Source organism: Vollenhovia emeryi, unplaced genomic scaffold, assembly GCF_000949405.1.
Source record: "Vollenhovia emeryi isolate VEMERY1.0 unplaced genomic scaffold, V.emery_V1.0 DF939159.1, whole genome shotgun sequence".
In the NCBI taxonomy this organism is placed as follows: Eukaryota; Metazoa; Arthropoda; class Insecta; order Hymenoptera; family Formicidae; genus Vollenhovia; species Vollenhovia emeryi.
The window spans coordinates 1,007,807-1,028,598 of NW_011967207.1; the positions used below are offsets into that span (position 1 = coordinate 1,007,807).

Consider the following 20,792-nt stretch of genomic DNA (forward strand, 5'->3'; position numbering starts at 1 on the left):
CGACAATGACATAATTTATTTGACAGATACCTGATGGCCTGTAAATCAATCAATCGGATTGATTAATCGCGAATTAGCGAAGTTACCTCAACGTAACGAATAATTAAAGAAAAGGCGGGAGGGGACACTCGGCGCGCCTCCCGCTGGTCCAAAGTGGTCATTAAGGGCAAGTGTTACGTGGTTTCACTCACTTGGTGAAGATACCCCTGTCGTCGTTCGGATCCACCACGTGGATCGAAACGTTCGTAATCAGCGATAGTTCCCTCTCGTCGCTGACGATCGCCTCGAAGTCGTACGTGGAACGGTCGAAGCGCTCGATCTCCTCCACGACCGTTATCGTGCCCGAGCGTTCCTCCACGGCAAATGGAACTGAAATCCCATCGTATATGTATGCAGCATGTGTTACGCATTTGCATGAGTAATATAGGCATTTTGCGCATCGCGTGTTTCCGGTGACGGCGGCGGCGGCGGCGGCAGCGCGGCGTATTGAAATTAGGACGCACCTGGGAATATCTCCCGCGCGAGCGTTAAGAAGTCGCGACGTGCGTAGCTTTTAAGTCCTACGCGCGCTATGGAGCAATTAAATAATCCACAGCGCGCCGTCGCTCGTCGCGTACACATACGTACCTCCCTCCTCGTAACTGTGCAGAAGATCGTAGATGAGGTCATTAGTTTTGACAGCGTCGTTCAGGCGAATCTGTCCGACGCTGGTACCTACGGGCACGTTCCCACCGACCCAGAACTCGTAGGGCGCGCCGACGAAATCCGGTTCCCATGCATTCGGACCTGAAGCCAACGAATGTTGGATAACAACGATTCGGTGAAGGTATACGAGCATTACCAAGCGAGAATGTCTACCGGCGCATATATCGAAAGGCAAATCCTCAGAAGCTATTTAAGTCGTCTACATGTTCTTAAAGAAATAACGATCTCATCAATGAACAGTGGAAAAATAGCGAACAATTTACACCTGAACGTTTTCTCTTCCTACGAGCTATTTCTAAACTAGGTAACACCAAGCAACGACATTTATTTTCATTCAGTTTCGAACGAAAAAAAATTATAATTAATTAACATATTCTCCCATGGTCATATCTACATTAATTAGACAGTTTGTCTGTTACGTCCATCACTGTCTTCGCGCCGCTTACTCACCGTCCGCTCGAAAAACGTCCACCGTGACCACCGCCAAAGAGAATCTCCTCTCGCTGGGATTCGTCGGCTGGTCGGCTGCCTCCACAAATATCGCGTGTCTCCCTTCGAGTATTGGGCTCTCCGACACCGTGATCAGGCCGGTGCTCTCGTCCACCGTGAACGGCGGTTTCCGGAGCGTGGAGTTGCCGGGTTTCTGCAATCGGTAGCGGACCAATCCGTTGGGGCCCAGATCGTCGTCCACCGCGTGCACCTGGCCCAACACGGTGTCGACCTTCACGTCGCTCCTCGCCACCAGCTCGTAAAGATTGCCCGGCACGAAGATGGGATTGTTGTCGTTGGCGTCGAGCAGGGTGATCTCGACGTCCACGGAGGACCCCTTCGAGCCGTCGCTCGTCACGACGACGCTCGGCCTGTGCTCGACAGCGTAGACCTTCATCTTCAGATGATCGCGCTTCTCGCGGTCCAGGACCGTCTGATCCTTGACGGTGAGCCAGCCGGAGTCCGGGTCCACGGAGAAGGCGCCCGATGGGTCCTCCAGCCGATAATCGAACTCCCCGTTCTCGCCCTGATCCTTGTCGCGCGCGATCACCTGCAGCACGCTGAAGCCGTTCGGCAGGTTCTCCACGATGCTGATGTTGTACAGATCGACCTCGAACTGCGGCAAATTGTCATTCAAGTCCAGCACCTCCACCTCGACCCGCGCGACGGTCATCTTCAACGGGTTGTCCACCTGCGACGCGTGTATCTGGAGATTGAACGTGTTGCCCGGCAGGCTCCGCTCGGCGTCCAGGTCGATCGCGCGTTTCAGGAACAACGAGCCGTTCTTCGGATCGAGATGAAAGAAACCCCTCTCGTTGCCGGATATTATGTCATATCGCACCGGCACGTTAATGTCGCGATCGCGATCGGCCGCGTGGATCGGATTAGTAAAGTTTATCTCTGTGAAGATTGGATGTTCCTGCGAAAGGAAAATACATCGTACTCCAGTATTTGAAAATATCGCGTTGAAAAAATAATTGTTAACTGCAACTTTGCGAGGTGTCTAAAAAATGTTGTTAATTTTTCTTCCTGAATTCTATTATGTCTTTCTTGAATATTTCAAATCATAGAAGGCCAAACTCGAAAAACATTCGTTGATCTCAATTTTCAGTTTCACATGCACACAAGTCACATTTAAGTTTCTGCACAGTAGGAAAATCTCGTTTAAATTGAATTTTGTATAGTAGGCGACTCCGCATCTTTAAAGGCCTGTGTCCACGATGTGTTGGCACTAGATCCAAGTTCTGGCATTATGGACACAGGCCTTAGTTCCACCTACATGAATTCCAATACGTTCGGGATAATGAAATTACTGAAACACCTCGCGTGATGTGTAAGAATAGCTTTCATAATCGTACCGGCATAGGATAAAACTCGTAAATTTTCGCCTTGTAGATGTCCCGCGTGAATTTCGGATCAAGATCATCGTTGTCCACGACGGTTATCTTTACGGTGCTGTTCGTACTTCTGGCGGGGACGCCGCGATCCTAAGGAATTGCATCATGCGTTACGTCAAGAATTACTATTGCAAACCAGTCCGGTTTGTCATTCATTGCTGAGTTGCAATTTCTCGCAATATGCTGGCTGTCGCAGAACGCGACGGTCATTTAACTTTTCGCATTCAGCGGAACAAGATTCTATAAGGCCGTAAGAAGGTAAAGCGCGTATTACATCGCGCGCTCTCTCTCTCTCTCTCTCAGATACGTCGTGTTACTCACGGTCGCAGTAATAACCAGGACGAATTCGCGATCCCCGCTGTCGTAGTCGACCGGCTTCCGGAGTATCAGGGCGGTCCTGTGGCCGGATTCGAGGGAAAACTTGCCTTGCTCGTTTCCCTTCACGATAGCGTAATAGACGTCGCTGTTGGGCGTGTTCGGTTTGTCGCCATCCAGCGCGTGAATCCCGCGGAAGATCGTCACACCTGCGATTTCATTTCGAATCCATCACGCTGATATTTCAGAGAGGAGAAGAACCGCGCGACACTCGATTCGCGGCGAGAATTTGGAAAAATGGAATTTGACGCTGGTCGGATCCGAGCACTGAGAAAAATGTCCGATTAAATATAATCGGGAAATCTAATTACATAATAACAAACGGATATATCCGGTGAAAAATGTGATCGGTTTTTCGATGAAATTTCATCGGTAACTGCATTTCATCAGACGTAATCATTACTTTAAATCGGAAAAGTTGACCATCGGAAACACTATTTAATTGGTTTGTCCGATGAAAATTTTTCTCAGTGAGGAACAATTTTCTCCGCTCGTTTCCCTTCGCGATAACGTAATAGACGTCATTGTTGGACGTGTTCGGCTTGTCGCCATCCAGCGCGTGAATCCTGCGGAAGATCGTCACACCTGCGATTTCATTTCGAATCCTTCACACCGATATTTCGGAGAGACGAGAAAAAAATCGCGCGACGCGATTCGCGGCGAGAATTTGGAAAAATGAATTTTGATTTGGCCGGATTCGAGGAAAAATTTGCCTCGCTTCCCTTGACGATTGCGTAATGTTCGGCTGGTCGCCATCCAGCGCGCGAATCCCGCGGCAGATCGTCACACCTGCGATTTCATTTCGGAGAGGCCGAGACAAGGCGCGAGGGGAAGAACCGCGCGCGACTCGACTCGCGGCGAGAATTTGGAAAAATGGAATTTAATATGGCGACACGCTGCGCGGAGAAATATCGCGGGGAACGTAGAGAATGTCAGATCGCGTTCGGCGCGGGGTGCAACGGACCGTGGCCTGCGAGTGACATTTTATTTCCGCGATCGTGGATTACGCGACGTGTATGCAAACGGGAGGCTGAGAATTATTAATTATCCGGCACTCGGGGCGATTCATGATATCGCTGTTGGGCATAATATATCTCACCGACTGGCGTAAGCTCGTCCACCGTCACGTGATAAGGCGCGTCGACAAATTGCGGCGCGTGATCGTTTATATCCTCCACGTAGATCGTCACCGACAAATGCGACGACACCTAAACACAAACGGCAGGACGTAAGTCACACTCGGTGGCTGCGCCCGATCGGTCTCCTCCTCCGCAGCTCTCGTCGGTCGCTCGCTCGCCCGCTCGCCGTCCCTGATCCATGCTGAATTATGCTGCCGCACAATTCAGCGACTCGGGACTCGCTTTACGGCACGGGCGATAAAACCCGTTGCCGTCGCGTTTGGGAAATGAAAAAGGGGATCGATGGCTTCTCCCCGGGAAACGGTACTCCGGCCTGATCCGACACGGTTACCCGCGATTTAGCCGCGTCCAGGCGCGTGCATATTCGACGCGACGGCGAGTTAAGCGCGGATCTAGCGCGCGACCATTCGCGCGAAAGCCGGCAATCATCGGTAATCAAGTCGAGTAAATAGTGTGGAGTGGATCGGCAAGATCCACTCCGCGCTATTGATCGCCACTTTCCGCTCGTTCCCGCGGCGCGTTACGCTCGTCGCGGCCGAGTATCTTCGAAAGCAAGTAAGTCGGGCGCTGAATTATTAAAAGGCGTAAAGTGGACCGAGAGAAACGTCGATTTGCATCCCCCGACTCGCCGCGACCAATGTTCTCGGCGGCGGTGGATCGTGGGACAAAATTCCCGATCGGGGCGGTTAACGTCGGACGCGTTATTCCGCTTCGGTATTACGCGCGGGAGTCGTTACATAAACGCTTATTACCGCGCGCAAAAGAGCTTGAAACCGGTACATTCTCGCCCCGTTCATGCGTCCTTTTCTCGCATTGAACCGGTTCGCGCACGCTCTAATTGCACGCACGCGGGGAGGGATCGGGGACCGACAAATTCTGCCCGCTTACGACAATCTTTCAAAGGGCAACGGACAACACCCACGGCGATATACGAGCGCGACCGTACAGATATGCGAGCGCGCGACTAAAAGTTATCGGGTACCCTCGGGCAGACCGGTATCTCGAATTTGACCGCGCGGGTCGGCGACCGACGAGAGGCGCGCGGTGTACGGTTTCGCGCCTTTACCAGGGAGTCACCGGAGCCCGAGTCGCAGGAGACTCGAAATTTTAACAGGTTCCTCGGCGACTCCGCGTCCACGAGGTCCTCCAGGGACTGCGCCAGAATCAGGGAGACGTGCGTCTCGTTCCTCTCCTTGTAAGTGAAGAAGCCGGCGTCCTCCTCCTACGGGACACTTATATTTTCTGCCTGCGTCGCTTCGGATAGGAAACAGATTAGCACGGAGATGATGGCTTACCTTGTCGACCGGCATGACGGCGATTCGACTCCTCGGATGTGCCTCCAGCGAGAGAATCTCAGCCCCTGTCTCGAGGTTCTCCGGTACCCTGACGAATTTCAGGTACTCCCCCACGGGATAAAACTGGCATCCTAACGAGAGGAGGGAAAAAAAAACGTGACATTAAGGCCGGTATTCGTAGTCGATTCTCATTTCAAAATCATCTCAAGTGCTGTCTTGAGAGGACGCTGGAGTGATTCTGCACTTTTGGCACATTTCGCTCCTAGAAATTTCTGTAATATACAAATTATGTGGCTTTTGTGTACGAGCCGACAGTGTCCCACTATTCGGACTAAATCAGAGAGCAGCATGGTATCGTTGAAATAAAACTTATTCGAGTGAATAGATTTTTTTGTCAGGCTTCTAAACTTAAGATGATCTTAAATATAAGAACGGACTATGAATACCGGCCTAAGCCCGGACGCAAATTGATTATAAACGAGCGGGATGCAACTGGGATTAAAATGCCCAAGTTTCGCGAAGTACACGTTGCGAGTAGAAGAATGCGCGGCGCTCGAAGCGGAGTTAGTTTTATTTTCACTCTTGTTTCTCTTTATCGTCAGATAAGAGGTAAAAAGGCATCGCCGTGTCGAATACAATGTCGAATACGACGACATAAACAGCGTTGTTTGCCTCCGTCGGTTTTGCGTCAATTTCCGCCTGCTTGCCGGCAGACTTTGCTTCACCTCAATTTACTCCCCCAAGTTTGCGGCAAGGGGAGATCGATATGTGCGATGAAAATAAAATATTTTGAAATTTCTAAATGGAGTTACGTCTCGCTATCGCAACTATGGAAGTTCTCGTTCAAACTTCTGCGAAGGATACATGAAGTTTCTTTGATTTATATACACTTAGTGCCCTTTAATCAACGAATAAATCCAAGTTTTTCAGCAAATTTAAGAAGAGTAAATATGTATCTCGTCGTGCCCGTATACTTAATAACGTACGTGCCATGTATCTATAATAAATAAATACTTAAAATATGCAAACTTTCCTAACAATTAAATTTCTCCGTGATACTTAAGTAATGGATCTTCTCTCTCTTGCATAGCATATCAGATAAGTATCTCAGGCACGTAAAATGTCAGGAAGATCGGTAACGCGAACGCATCATGCGATCCTCTTGTTAGCAACATGATAAAGCTATTAAACCGCTGACAAAACACACGCGCGCACACTTCACGCTTATAATTTTATAACGGCGCCTGATTCGAATACTGTGTCCGTCGGTTACCTATCAGGAAAGTCCCAAGGAAAATCAGTCGCGTCGAAAGACACGCCTATAATTTTGTTCTTTTAAAGTGTAACAATAACAGGGTAACAATAAAATTGACCGGTTAATTAACAAATGTGGCCAGCTGTGGTCGAATGAAATTTGGAATTTTATACTTTCACTTCAAGGTACAGATATATACAGGCTTTGCAGTGATACAAGCTTCAAATAATACGCAGGCGAGTCGCGTAAATCGTCATTCGAGCTGTATTACTTCATATTTTGTATTTCAGACAAAGGCGCTTCCAGATCTCTGCCGCACGTTTCGTCACTCTCGACCGACGTGCGTGGCACGTAAACGATCCTCCGGCTTTACGCTATTGTTGCGTACGCGCTGAAATCCACGCGGGGAACACGGCCGACTAATTATCCAGCATAATCTGGACGCGAGAGTGAAACATCGCTTCCGACTGCGAAAGGGAACGGATCGAGAGAGACGATAGCGGGCGCAGACGCGCGCGCGCGCTCGCCGCGTTATCCGGCAACGGAGGAAGCCCGCATCTCGAGATTCGATCTCAATTTATTCCGAACTGCGATCGCTCGGCCGATCAAGATCAAGTCGGAGGGAAGGATCGCGGCGGCGCATCGCCCGCGATACTCGCGAATTCTCGAAACGATGTTTCGTGCGCTCTCGCGTTAAAGCTTATTCTACAATGGACGCGAAACGCGAGACGCTAAGCCGAGACTGCCATTGGCCGATTTCTTAGAGCCTGAGCAGAATGACTGTCTTATATTCTTAAGACAGCCTTAAGACAATGTTTTACGTCTTAAGCCTTTGTCTTGAGGTGACGCAGAATAATTGTCTTATGTCTTAAAAGTACAAGACATCCATTCTGCTCAGGCCCTTACGTTGCGACTTAGCGCTTCGCGTTTTGCGTCCATTGTAGAATAAGCTTAAGATACATCTACGCTGAGAAACCAAAGTTATTGAAATGACTAAATACAGTTAGTCGGCAGTATTTCTTCAGTTCAGATATAGTTGTTTTTAAGTTAAACATACAGTGATTTATCGAAACGCATATTTTTTTCAATTGACGAGTATTTTTGTGAATTGATAGATCAAAGGGCCGGCAGAGAGTGGACCCACTAGTTATAGTATATGTACTACTTATGCTCGAATCAAGAAATGTTTCTTGATCCAACACTTTCTTTTTCTCACAACAGTGTACAGCTCCCTCGCGGACGGGAGGCTTTTATCTCTTCGGCCCCGTCGTAGAAACGTCACACACCGGCGATTACGTTTCGAGAGCTCGGTATCTTTATAATCGCTCGCCACCAGCGTAGCCACACGCGGCGCGGATCACCTCTTTATCCTCGGCTGAGCTTATTCCACGGCACCGACTACTTGGGGAATCGCTGGGCAATTGCGCGATGTAAACACTTCCCCGTTCTGTGTATGCAATCCCACAGAAAGGAACTCGCAAAGACATGCAGAATGTGTCAAAGGACAAAGTCGTCGACGGACGTTTGCGAGGAATTAGCAACGTATACGAGACTTTCTGCGTTGCTTTAAATATTTCACTGTCTTAATATACACGACTCGCAGCAAATAACAATTAGTAAAACACATAGCGTTCTCCAAACGTTAGCTCCTTTAAAAAAAACACCCCCCCCCCCCCCGAAGAGGGAGAGAAACGTCTAGTTACTATAGAATATCTCGGGCCAAATAAAAATCAGCGCGGCAAACATTTGTACAGATCACTCATTTTAAGAAGAGAAGAGGGAGAAGCTTGGAACAAGCTCTGAAAACTCGCCCTCGCCCTTTGATACGCCCCGTATAACGGATACGAGGAGAGCCGACTCGCGTTAGGGTTTCTTGCGTAACATTATCACATCCTGATCTCATAAATCTCAATCCACTCGAAGGTGAATTCAGGCTTGATGCATTGTTATTCCGCCCTATTTATGTCGCGGCGGGTTAACCCTGGGCATCATTAGTTATCCCGCTTTAAAGCTCGGTCTTTCACGGCGACGGCGACGACGGCGACGACGACAAGTGCCGATCCGCGAGCGCTTTGCGGCCCGCCTCGGGCGTCTCACAATCAGTTAGATCGGTGCTGCAGGTGGCCGCTTGTGCGTACTTATCACGTCAGACTTTCACCTTATCGCACAGTGAATGTAACGTACTCCGATTACGAGGTGGACGCGCGCTCATGCGTACCCGCCGCGCGGACCCCCGTTATTTTTTTTTTCTCTCGTCAGCGTATATACGACTGACTGAAGTTTCCTACGGGCCTTTCGTAACGAGTTTTTCGTGGTGTCTCTTGTAACGGGAATTTTTGTTTTAATTCCAGGCACGAGCGAGCAAATCTGCATTTACCGCGTCTCTTACGTTTTGCCGAGCGTTTACCTCGGAGGATGGAAAAAGCCAAGGCATGGCACACGCTCCGTTTTAATCGTATCGACCTACTGTCGATTGTACACGCATGGTTACTACTTCCTGTAATACCCTCGACGGCTCCGCGAACGATAGTGCGTTGTCGCGCCCGTCGGATGCGGATCGGTTATGCCTTAATTAGGAATTTGCTTACGTGGCGGAACTAATTGCGAAACTTACGTCTAATTATCATCGACGTTGTAGTCGCGGTTAAAAATAGCTTTACACTTTCTAACCGTCTCAGGCGACGCCAATCGAGACGTTTTCTTACGCGAGGTGCGAACGTGCCGGTCCTCGGGCTTCCACTTGCCACTTTCTGATTCAAAACGCTGACATATTACGCGCGTAATATGCGTGAATAATGCGATGCCGAGAAATTTAATATGCGAACACTGCACGAGCGATCGTGAATGGTATGAACTCTGCCACTGAACATTTCAACCATGAAACCCACGAGCTTGGAAACTTTGCGCCAACAATAAGAGAAAAATATATACATTTTCTGCATGTTAAATTTCACCACTTTTCTGTAGCATTGTGACGTTTCCTAGTTTATATTATGCTATTAGTGTTGCACCGATGACGCAGGCTAACTTTGTTAACTCGTGCAATCAACAACCCTTAATTTGGAACTGTCTTCTTAGCGTAATTGGCGTGAAAAGTATTTATCTCGAAGCATGTAAATTAGAACGTGTTTTGCGGTTAGCACTGAATCTCTCGAAGCTTCACTTTCCAGGAGAATTGCTAACGTTTTAAAGGAATCACTTCGCGGGAATATCTCTCTCTCTCTCTCTCTCTCTCTCTCTCTTCTTCCTTTCTCCCAATCTGTCTAGCCACCTCTCACTTCCTCCGCGTCTATCTCTCGAGTCGATGCGAGGAAGGGGATTACTTTTGAAAGGCGAGCGGGCCAAGAAAATCGCGAGGCGAGCGCTGGGCACACACACACACACACACACACACACACACACACACACACACACACACACACACACACACACACACACACGTACGGACGCATCTTCATCCAGACGCGCGTTATACATCGCTCGCGACAATAGATATGCTTGCTTGTCACACACAGCATGCACACACACACACGTATGTGCACGCGTGTCGTTGCATTTACAGGAATAAGCCCGCTGCTCTCCGAAGCTTCGACGAAAATGGGCCAAGGTCAGCCCACTTTTTGTGCGCTTTTGTAGCTTCTTCGCTTTCGAACGGACCCCGTGGATGTGGACGTGGGAGCTCGAACACATGCGTTCTCATACTTGCGGAGCGGCTTATACGATATCCATGTCGTGAATGTCTCGTGAGTTTCATGTATTCTTAATTAACCGGCTCGTGCCGATAAGATAAGAAATGTTCCAGCGACGATAATTCCAAATATCTTCAACTTTCTCTTCCCATTCGAAGACATAATTGATGTCACTTCATTTAACCAGCTGACTCAATTTATTACATTTCATTATCATTAGGTGTTATTTTAATTCTTTTTTTAATCAATTTCTCTCTTTCGCGTGCAACATTTATGTGTTAATCCCGTGCGTGCGATACCTCGTGTTACACTGATTTGCGACACGCGCGCAATAAAGTTATTATTATTATTAAATATGCGAGATCTTTGACGTGCCACTTCGGTCGAATGATAATTGTTCCAGTTACGTCGTACACGGAGGGAATTTTCTTTTAAAACTTACCCGGAAAATCATGTAATCGTGGGGCAACGTCGCGTTTTGAACAACTTTGTGAGAGTGTTTTGAAATTTTACCATGCATTTTACTTAGGGTTGGGAAAGTTACTTTACAACTTTTTTGCCAAAAAATGTAACTAATTACGGTTACAAGTTACAAATTCTGAAAAGTAACACGTTACAGTTACTCAAAAAGTAACGAATCGTTGCTTCGCAGTTACTTTCTTGCGATGAAAATAAAAATATCAAATCTGCATTTAAATTGTAAAGCGTCGTTACAGGCGTTTAAGCGCAAGGTTCAAAAAATATATAAAGTAACTATTAATGTAACTGAGTTAAGTTAGAGTTGCCGAAAAAGGAAACTTCAACCATAACTTCATTACAAGTAATTAGTTACTTCCCAACCCTGATTTTACTAGAAAAATGCATATTAAATATACTTATAAGTCAAATGTATGGTGAAGCTTAAAAAAAAGACCCTCGTAAAATTCTTCGAAATATGCCACGTTGTCCCACACTGAGAAAAATTTTCGTCGGATAAACCAATCAAATAGCGTTTCCGATAGTTAATTTTTCCAATTACATTTTCCGATTAAATTATGGATACATCCGATAAAATTTGATCGAAAAACCGATCGTATTTTTCATCGGATATACAATTTAATTGAATATATTCGTTTGTTACATATGTAATTGGATTATCCGATTATATTTAATCGGGCATTTTTCTCAGTGGACGATTACTTGATTTCCAGGATAAATTTTCAGAGAGAAAATTCTCTCCGTGCATATTTCAACGAGGACTTGTTCTCCATCGGGCTTTGTTCGGCCAACTTCCGCGGTGCATCGCCTGCGCCGTGGAGATGTAATGGATAACCGCTTGGATCCTCGCCGGGAGCGATCTTGCGGGGTGAATGCCGCGCGTCGACGTTGATTCTCGCGCGAATCAATCTATTATGGGCAACGGTATACACGCATCGGCAATCGAATATTTATTACGCGCGAACCCGGCGGGATATTGCGTTGGGTTCTCGCGGCGGTCGGGAACCGGCGAAGATTCGCTAACGAACCGCCTACAAATTGCAGATGTAGACCAGACCGCGATCTCACGATCTAAAATGGTAACGATGGGAATTAACAGTCCATCTCCGGCAAGGCGGCGCCTCCGCCAGCTCCGCTCGCACCGTGTACGTGCAAATTGGCGCACGTACGTTCGCATTGTTACCGGCGACAATGCCAGGCTGCACAAGGGTACGCTGCTACTCGAGCGCGCGCGCGCTGCTCCATATAGGAGCTAATTGGACTTTGAAACAAATCCCCGATCGTCTCAGAATGCCAAATCGCCTACTGACTGACATAGTTGCGTCTAAAAAAATGTTGGCTTCTCCCATATTCAATAGTTATAACTATTGTTACAAAAAGCAGACCGATTGGCACACCTTTGTCATATTTAAATGTTCGTTTATTGTTTCGTTCGCAGGTTCTCGTTACCTGAAGTTGTTTAAACCTGTTAAGCAAGATTCTAAACGTCTGATTACTTGCCAGACGTTTGCTTGTCTTACAATTAACGTTGGCGTGTCTAAAAAAAATCTTTTAACCGCTGTACAATGTAATGGTTTTGTATCTTCGAACGTAAAATGGACTTATTTAATTTTTGTATTCAATTGTTTAGACGAAAAAAACGTAGCGTTGCGAAGGATTAATAATCAACGCATGCGCCGTTTCATTTCCTCGCGTCCTCAAATCGACGTGATTTACGTTTCCACTCGCAACCTACCTCTCCGCCGAGAATCTTCATCGAAAGACCCCGCGGATCGGAGATCGTACGACAATTACGGGCAGCAATCCGCGCGCGCGCACGTACCTGCCACACGCTGAACCTGGACGGAGAAGACGAGCAGAACCACCGTGACCAGCCAGGAATGCGGCGGCGGGAAGGTAGACGTCCTCCTGCGCGGCGACATTTTTGACTTCCTCTGCTTCCGGTGCTGCGTCAGTCACGTTGCGGTCTCGTACATCCCTGAAATTATTCGCGGTGAGTCGACGACTGGCTGAGGCTGCCTGCCTGCCCGTGCCTGCCGGCAGGCGCAGAACCGTGACGATGCATCCTCGCAGGTTGCACTAATTGTAAAGTGCATCCTACGCAGGTAGCCACGCGCGTCTTATGTAAAAGGCGCTCTTGCACGCGCTCCCCGCGATCGAGGGAGGAACAATCGCGTTCCGATACGGGGAAGGGAAAGGTTTATTTACCTCTTCCCCGTGCAAGAGAGAGATTAAAAGCCTTACGCCGTGGCGTGCGGGAGGCAACGCCAGGTCGCGTGTTTTGCAATCGAGAACCGCGCGAGATTCAGCCCCGCCGCGCCGCGTGCGCCGCAAATTTCGAAATTGCATTGCACACCGTTTCATTATATCGGAAGAAATTCATTATATTCAGTTATGATCCTCCCATGATTATATACGATCCTACGTGGATTTTCTCCTGTGCATTTATACATGAAGATATATGGAAATCGGGGCTCCTTTGCCGTCATTTAGCGAAATACAATAAGCACTCTACATAGAAATGTTTCACTTTTACCGCATTATATTTTCTGATGGCAAGATACTTGGAGTAATTTAGAGTCCGCTTTCCTCTGCAGCGAACATTCGACTTTATCAAGTCGGAATCAATTTCCTCCGTAAAATAATTTAAATGCTGCAAAAAGATCAATGCAGATAGTTAATTAAAGTTATTCGTCTCATTGCAGATTACACTATCACATATTTAAGTTTCAAGAAAAGGTCTTAATAATATTTATTTTAGATAAACTTACGCGTTAAAAATCGCGTTCGACGTAAGCTTGGGAGTTTAATTGATATCTTATTCTGTAACAATTGACAGCGCTAGAATTATCCAGTGATCATTGATCTCTTCATGGCGCAAATTTTATGATATTGTAATTGTAAATTAGTTCCTTTGGACTGCGGCTTTATCGATCTATCGGATCTTACGAAATGACAGAAATAACGATGCCAAAGTAATGTATCAATTTCATGGTATTCAATTCGACACCGTCGATCGCCGTAAAGAAGCTTGCGTGTACACACACAAAATGCAAGAAACACAGCGACAAATCGACGTGAAGATCTATGCCGCGGTTCTTGCATACTGCGATTTCACTTTCAACGGAACAAGCGACCGTAACTCGAACAAATTGGCGTTACACGATTCGTGCTTGTCAATCAATTTCATATTTACTGAAGAATACTCTCCGGTAGACCGTGGCCGCCCGTGTTTTCGGTGGGGCAAAAAGAGAGATGCCATCCATATTGAATTGAGATCGCACTTGAAACGTCCGCGCAGAATTCAGGGTGGAGAAACTTCCCGATTAAACGATTTTCTCTTCGTCGCGCTTGCACATCCCATTTATTCAATCTCTTTTGTTAAGGTAAAAGGTGAAACTTTCGCTCCGTTTCGTGCATCGTGTTTCGCGAGCGGATCCCATTTCTCTTGGCCAGACACAGGTCGCGTGTGCGTGCCACGCATCATCGATTACGCGATGCGCTAGCGAGGCCTCGAAACAAGATTTGTCGAGAGATGAGCGGCCTATTTTTACAAAAAACTTCAAAAGACACGTAATATGCGAGAATAAAAGCAAACAAACGTACGCTGTAAGGCACTGCTTTACTACATAGGTATTGCTAAATAAATTGTGCTACACAGTTGACAAATTTGTGTTGAATTTAACAGATATCACATGTCCCAAACGGGCCACACAAATTTTTGTTAATTTAACATAATATGCATATATTCAATGATCATACTAATACTCTGTTAATATTTTAACACAAAGTAAATGCAAATCTCAAAATAATTTGAAATAAATTTTGTGTAAAATTAACATATTTTTAATGGCAAAATTAATTTAAAAAATGTAATTAGTCAAATCACAGTTCGAAATCACTCTCACATATGTTATATAGAATAAAATCAACATTTCATTCTGTAAATTTTAACAGATAAATCTTGTTACTAATAATATAGAACGCATGTATTGTGTGAGATTAAAAAATAAGTGCACATTGTGTTGTTTTAGCATTTCTTTTCAGTTATTTTAATAACTTTACGTTTGAGGTCAATTGACACAAGAGCAATATGTTAAATTAACACGTGAATGTGTTAAACATTAAATACAAAAATTTTAACCGGCATTTTTTTTAACAAGAAAACAAATCTTCCAACTGTGTAAAAATAAAAATCTTAAAACTTGTTCACTGAGAAAAATGTCCGATTAAATATAATCGGATAATCCAATTACATGATAACAAACGAATATATCCGATTAAATTGTATATCCGATGAAAAATTTAATCGGTTTTTCAATTAAATTTCACCGGTAATTGCATTTCATCGGATAAATTTCATCGGATATATCCATAATTTAATCGGAAAACGTAATCGGAAAAATTAACCATCGGACATACTATTTAATTGGTTTATCCGATGGAAATTTTTCTCAGTGTTCCTTTAATAGACAGAATAAACAGAAGAAATAACCGTCAAGATGAAATGGAGATGTCAGTGCGCAATATAATGCGAATGATAAAATTCCACAATAAATTTCTCGTAAATCAAATTAACGTTCAGTCAAACTTTTCGTCGGTCGCGTATAGAGAAACACAGCATCTTTTCGCGCTCTTCGTTTCATCCTCGAGAATATGCTTCTTGTGCCTGTGTAAGGAGATAAAGTGAGCGTGAGAGCGCGATATCCGAGACATCATCCGTTATTCTTTTTACATGGAAAGTACGACTTTGTGCGACGTCTTTTAAGAAGATTCAACGGATAAAACTTTCGCCCGCGATTACCAACGGCGGTTTCGCATTTTCATGGCACGAACGAGCTATATTTGCCGCGACTTGAGAGCGATTCCGCTGCGCGAGGTCCGTCTTCTCAAGAAAACGTCGCGATGAAACGCGATGCTGCCCACTTATAAATGACCTACCCGCTCCGGGAGGGAGAAACGGAGCTTATCGACCCGCCGCGCCGCGCCGAATAATAAAAATCAGCTGTTCGAGGCACGGGTGATGCATAGGAGGCTGCAGCTGCGCTGCGTTGAGTGCCTGGATGCGAATGACAGTTCGAGTGCGCGGGCCGGCTCGAACGATATCAGCGCGAAAAGCGAGCGCGCCAAAGGACCCCACGTTCTCCGGAGCGCGTTCCTTACGACCCGTGCGATACACACTGATACGCGCCGGGTGATATGTACCGACTATTACTTCCTATATGTGTATAATAGCGGGAATGTGGCAGGAAAACTTTCGCTATTACGTATTTCGCGTTCCGCGAACGGACGGTGGCTGTCACGCTCGGATGAAGTTTTCAGGCGTCATCGAACCGACAGAAAAATAGACAATACCGCCCGTCCGTCGCGCAGCGGCCCCACTTCGCACTTCGATCGTACATGAGCAAATCTTTATTGACGGGAAAAGCAAAAGGGAAACGGGCGATTATCGAGATGACAACTTACGGAGAGACAAACGGCATTGACCAGAATAGGAACCGCGTGCACGAGACGATAATTTGTACGCACGCGAGTGTCGTAAGGAGAAAACCGTTTGAAGATTACGGGGAGCGAGGCACGCGCGTTATCCTTGCTTCTCCGAATCTGCGCGATGAAGCTGAAGTAACTCCTGCGGATTTGAATTCCCAGTCGCTCCATTTTTCCCCAAATTTCAAATTTAAATCGAAAAGCTCGCGACGCATCGATCCACCATCCACCGGTCTAATCCACCTTTTCAACGCCTCGAGAAAATTACTGCCAAAGATTCTTCGCACACTTTGCCAAACGCATCCTTTTGCCTGCAAAATCATTTCCAAATAAGATATACCTAACCGCCCCGATCTCGCGCTATCGGAAAAAGAATTGCGGGGTACGATTTCGCGTCTGTAACCCCGATTTCCAAAGCGGGCGGTATCGTTTTTCGCTCGCTATAGTGACAAAATGGCAAAACTCTCGCTCCAGTTCGTGTTTCACGAGTGAACGAGAGATTTGTCGCGGTCGACTGGCGAGTTGTGTACACATTGCACGATGCACCAGCGGCCGGCGGCGGGCACGATTGTCGCGTTGATGCTGACGAGGAGTCGACTCCGCGGAATCTACACTATCGCTTGTCCATCACGGCTCCGTCACGGCCCTTCGAGCGCGCGCGAAGAGCCGAAAATCGCGAAAGTCCAATCATCCGGGATGGCGATCCGACGTGCGATCCGATTCTTCACTGACCTTGCTCAACCGCTGACGGGAGCTCGGCGGCAACGGCAAGCGGCTCCGAACCGTTCTTTCGGTCGCGCCGGAAACCCAAGGTCTCGCGTGCACTCCGAGGACACTCCGCGTGACACTCTCGTAACCGCCGTCTCCGACTCGCTCCTGAGAGATAGTGGAAGCGAGCGTACGACACGGTCGTCCGTCGAATGAAATCTCCTCCGGGATTCCTCAGAGTATTACCCTCTTTCTCTCTCTCCCTCTCTCTCTCTTTCTCTCTCTCTCTCTCTCTTGCTGTCCACCACGGTGGGCACGACCGAACTTTCGCCCAGTTTCGCGTTTCACGTTTCACGAGTGACTGGCATTAGCCGCGGCTGGATGTTGATCGCTCAGGTGTTGGCCACTTTCAGTACACGCACCTGCGTCTCCCTCCCAACGAGGGAGATCCTTGCGACCTGGAACACGCCCGGCTCGCGGATCCCCGTCCCCGCGGATGAATCGGCCTCAGGTGATCCGATCCGAGGCCGCTGCTGCTGCTGCTGCTGCGGGCCGCGAACGTGCGAGGAAGGAATGGCTAAATGTCCGCTGCACGTACCCAGGCTCTCTTGATTTTACCCCCCTTTCTCGAGCGGAGCACGGACGTCCTTTCGCTTTCAGCGCGCGGCCACTGACCACCATTACCCCGCTTGCCGTGTAGCACCGCCAAGGAACCTTACTTCCTTCGCTCCGGGACCCCCGTCGACGCACCGTTCCCCGATGAACCGCGTCGTGATAGCGACTTCCCGACTTCGAATCCTCGGGCGTTCGAGAGGCCGAAGGTGCATTGCACCGCGATATTCACGTCAAGTTCACGGGTCCTTTCGCCTACCTAAAGTCGAGATCGATCAAGAAATAAGCGCGCACTGAAAAAAATTTCTGATTGAATATGGACGAATCAGATAATTCCTTTAGGATTTACCAGAATTCCTTTAGGATTTATCAGAATTCCTGTAATCCTACAGAAATTCTGGTAAATCCTAAAGGAACTCTGGTTAATCCTAAAGGAATTATCTGATTCGTCCATATTCAACCAGAAATTTTTTTCAGTGCGAGTTTGTGTGCACACGCGTTTCACTGTATTCTGGGAAAAAGAAGACAGCAGCCCATTTTGGGGCCCACGACTGTCTTTTTTGTTGCTAACTGTCTTTTTTCCCCCAGAGTAGCGATCGGACGAATAATTCTCGAAGGCAGATCCTTCTCGAGTCAGCACGAAGATAGCAGTTAATTACGAGGACTTTATAACGCGGACTGTTGATTATAATGCAACAATTCTGAAGTGACTTTCTTACGTTACACTTTTTATTCGTGTCTTTTTTTTTTTATTAAACTGTATCCTTCAAAGTGCATCTAATTGACCGCTTTACTTTCAATTGGATGTAGCGCGACGCGAGACGTGTCTCGTAAAGTATGAGAAGATCAATCAGCCAGCACAACGAGCGCAATAGCGCAATCGCGGGTCCAGATAATAACGCAGATTTCACCGTGACGGACCATAGAATTTATCTGGTAGCGTAATGAGCTCCTCGCGAGCGATGGCAGAGCAGTTTCACCACATTGACATTTGCATAACGTTATCGAGCGCGCGAAAAGACAAGAAAGTACTTCGGCGGTACTTTCGTTCGGTTCACCTCCGGCTGCTAATTTCCGCCTGTCACGATTACAAAATTAATGATAATCGATTTCGAAGGGGGGGGGGGGACACGTGGACCGACTTGCGGATTAAAACATCTTCTTCGCACTTGCTCTCCCTTAGTTAAATGCGAATTTAGCATCCGAATGTTTTCGCTCTTCTTATTGCGTTTCTGGATCGTTACGCCGCACAACTTGTTTGTCGTATGGGGAAAGGATAATAACCGTCGGCGCCGTCGCGTCTAAAGGCGACTTTTCCCACTTTGTTTTTTCCGTATCTTCGCACTCCCTGCCCTCGCCTTCATCTTTACGACCCCACGAGCGATCGGCGGGAGCCAACGGTTTTCGACGGAGAGGATTATCGGAATTGCCGATTATGCGCATGCGAGCGAGATAAAATTGTTGCCGGTATGGTCCAAACTTTACGGGGGATCGTAAAAGTGAAAGGAAATATCTTTAACGCCGGGAGCAATCGTCGGGCAACAAAATTACGCAGGTATCGCATGCGAATTGTGTCATTGACGTGGACGTGTTCCCTATTTATATAAATGGCAAGCCTGTCATCGGGACAGCGTTTGCCTTGCGCAACGTTCCGCGTGATGTATCGCGCGGTATGCTTGTCACTCGCATATTGCACGACCAGGAGTGCTCCATTTCTCCTCTCTCTGAGATTCGCGAAGTCACCAAGCGCCTGGAAGCGCCATCGCGAGTTCCGCGTCTCCAGCCTTGGCCCCGTTTCACGGATAAAGCGACTCCTAATGACTTAGGCCGACGCGAAAGCCGATTGTTTTACAGCTGTCGAAATAATCGATCGGCCGACTGCATCGCGCACGCCGCATCGGTTTGCGCCAACCTTAGAACCCCGGGGTTGGAGCTGCAGCGGACAGGCCGCGCGCGAGTCGGTATTTAAGAGAATTCCGTCCATGTGCCAGGCGGGGCTCTGCGAGTCGCCGCGAGTGTTTCCAATGTCAGCACCGACCTATACCTACACGAAATGTCCCGGACCCACCACCCTGCCGTCTCTCGTGACTCCTCCATCAATTTGGAGGTCTTTCCTCAACAAAAATATCGAGGAGCCAATATTCCTTGAGTTACGATCGACTATAAATAAAGAGCTCTTCGGAAGTTAAATTATGTGCGAGCACATGGCGAAAGATTATCCTTCATTGAATTTCAAATGGACGTGACTTGGACTGATTTATGATATCTGAGAATGAAGATACTTAGTTACAAAGATATTTGACGTTGGACACGGAGGGAAAACAAATTCCAGCGAATCGAAAGAGCCGATTACGTCCGTAATTATTATTCATGAATCGAAACTTGGTTATTTTCTCAATGAACGTTTAAATCATTAAGAAGGGACTAATAAAAATTCGTTACGGGTATGTAACTGCTGTTCGCGTGAGTACGCTTACAAATACATGTGCTCGTTATTCGTCAAGATATTCTTCTCGACATCGGAATGTGTGAAAAGCGGGCCGCCGCGCAAGGCGGGAGCACTATTTTTCTTTCTCGCGATTTACGATAAATCGTGAGGTGCCTGCTGTGCCGGACAATGTCGGCGCTTTTCTCGGACGGCGACGTCTCGCGCACTTTAAAATCAATCGAAAGCATCGAGGAAAGTGCCTCGCGCTGATCCGCGTCGATTTTTCACTTTACCCGACGACGAACTTTCCTCTCGCCTCCAGAGTTCAAGGGGACGCGCTCTCTCCGTTCATAGCGGCGTCGGATCAAGGAGGTATTATCCGTCGCGGCTGATTACACTTTATTCCGAAATGGCGCTCGTATCCAAGGACGATAACTCGGGTCACGCCGCTTGAAAATGAAATAAACGTACGAAAAGACGTGGGCTACTTTTTCTACAGTCACTTTCTCTCGAAAAATCAACCAGTGTCAATCAACCACTATCACTGAAAGCAGTAAATAGTCACTGATTTACAGTTATAAGAATATCACTGACAATTGCAGCGGTATACTTGTAACTGTAAATCAGTGACTATTCAGTCTCTGGGGGAAAAAAAAGACAGCAACCCATTTTGGGGCCCACAATTAGTAATCGAATTATGTGTCAATCAACCATTATCACTGAAAACAGTAAATAG

At 47.2% G+C, this 20,792-nt stretch overlaps 1 protein-coding gene across 3 annotated transcripts in view; it reads right to left on the reverse strand.

Moving 5' to 3' along the window:
* The window catches only part of LOC105564844 (cadherin-89D), a 37,631-nt gene that overhangs the window by 9,196 nt on the left and 7,643 nt on the right, over nt 1-20,792 (reverse strand). For 2 of the 3 annotated variants that reach the window (XM_012017562.1, XM_012017564.1), the window contains exons 1-9: nt 12,644-12,808; nt 5,401-5,531; nt 5,172-5,327; nt 4,066-4,174; nt 2,913-3,115; nt 2,553-2,681; nt 1,156-2,113; nt 628-786; nt 192-369 (exon numbers count right to left, since the gene is read on the reverse strand). In XM_012017562.1, the coding sequence (XP_011872952.1) occupies nt 192-369; nt 628-786; nt 1,156-2,113; nt 2,553-2,681; nt 2,913-3,115; nt 4,066-4,174; nt 5,172-5,327; nt 5,401-5,531; nt 12,644-12,743 (2,123 nt within the window). In that variant the 5' untranslated portion in view covers nt 12,744-12,808. Of the gene's footprint in view, nt 1-191; nt 370-627; nt 787-1,155; nt 2,114-2,552; nt 2,682-2,912; nt 3,116-4,065; nt 4,175-5,171; nt 5,328-5,400; nt 5,532-12,643; nt 12,809-20,792 lie in introns of those variants that run through there. The other variant, XM_012017563.1, reaches the window with a different exon arrangement.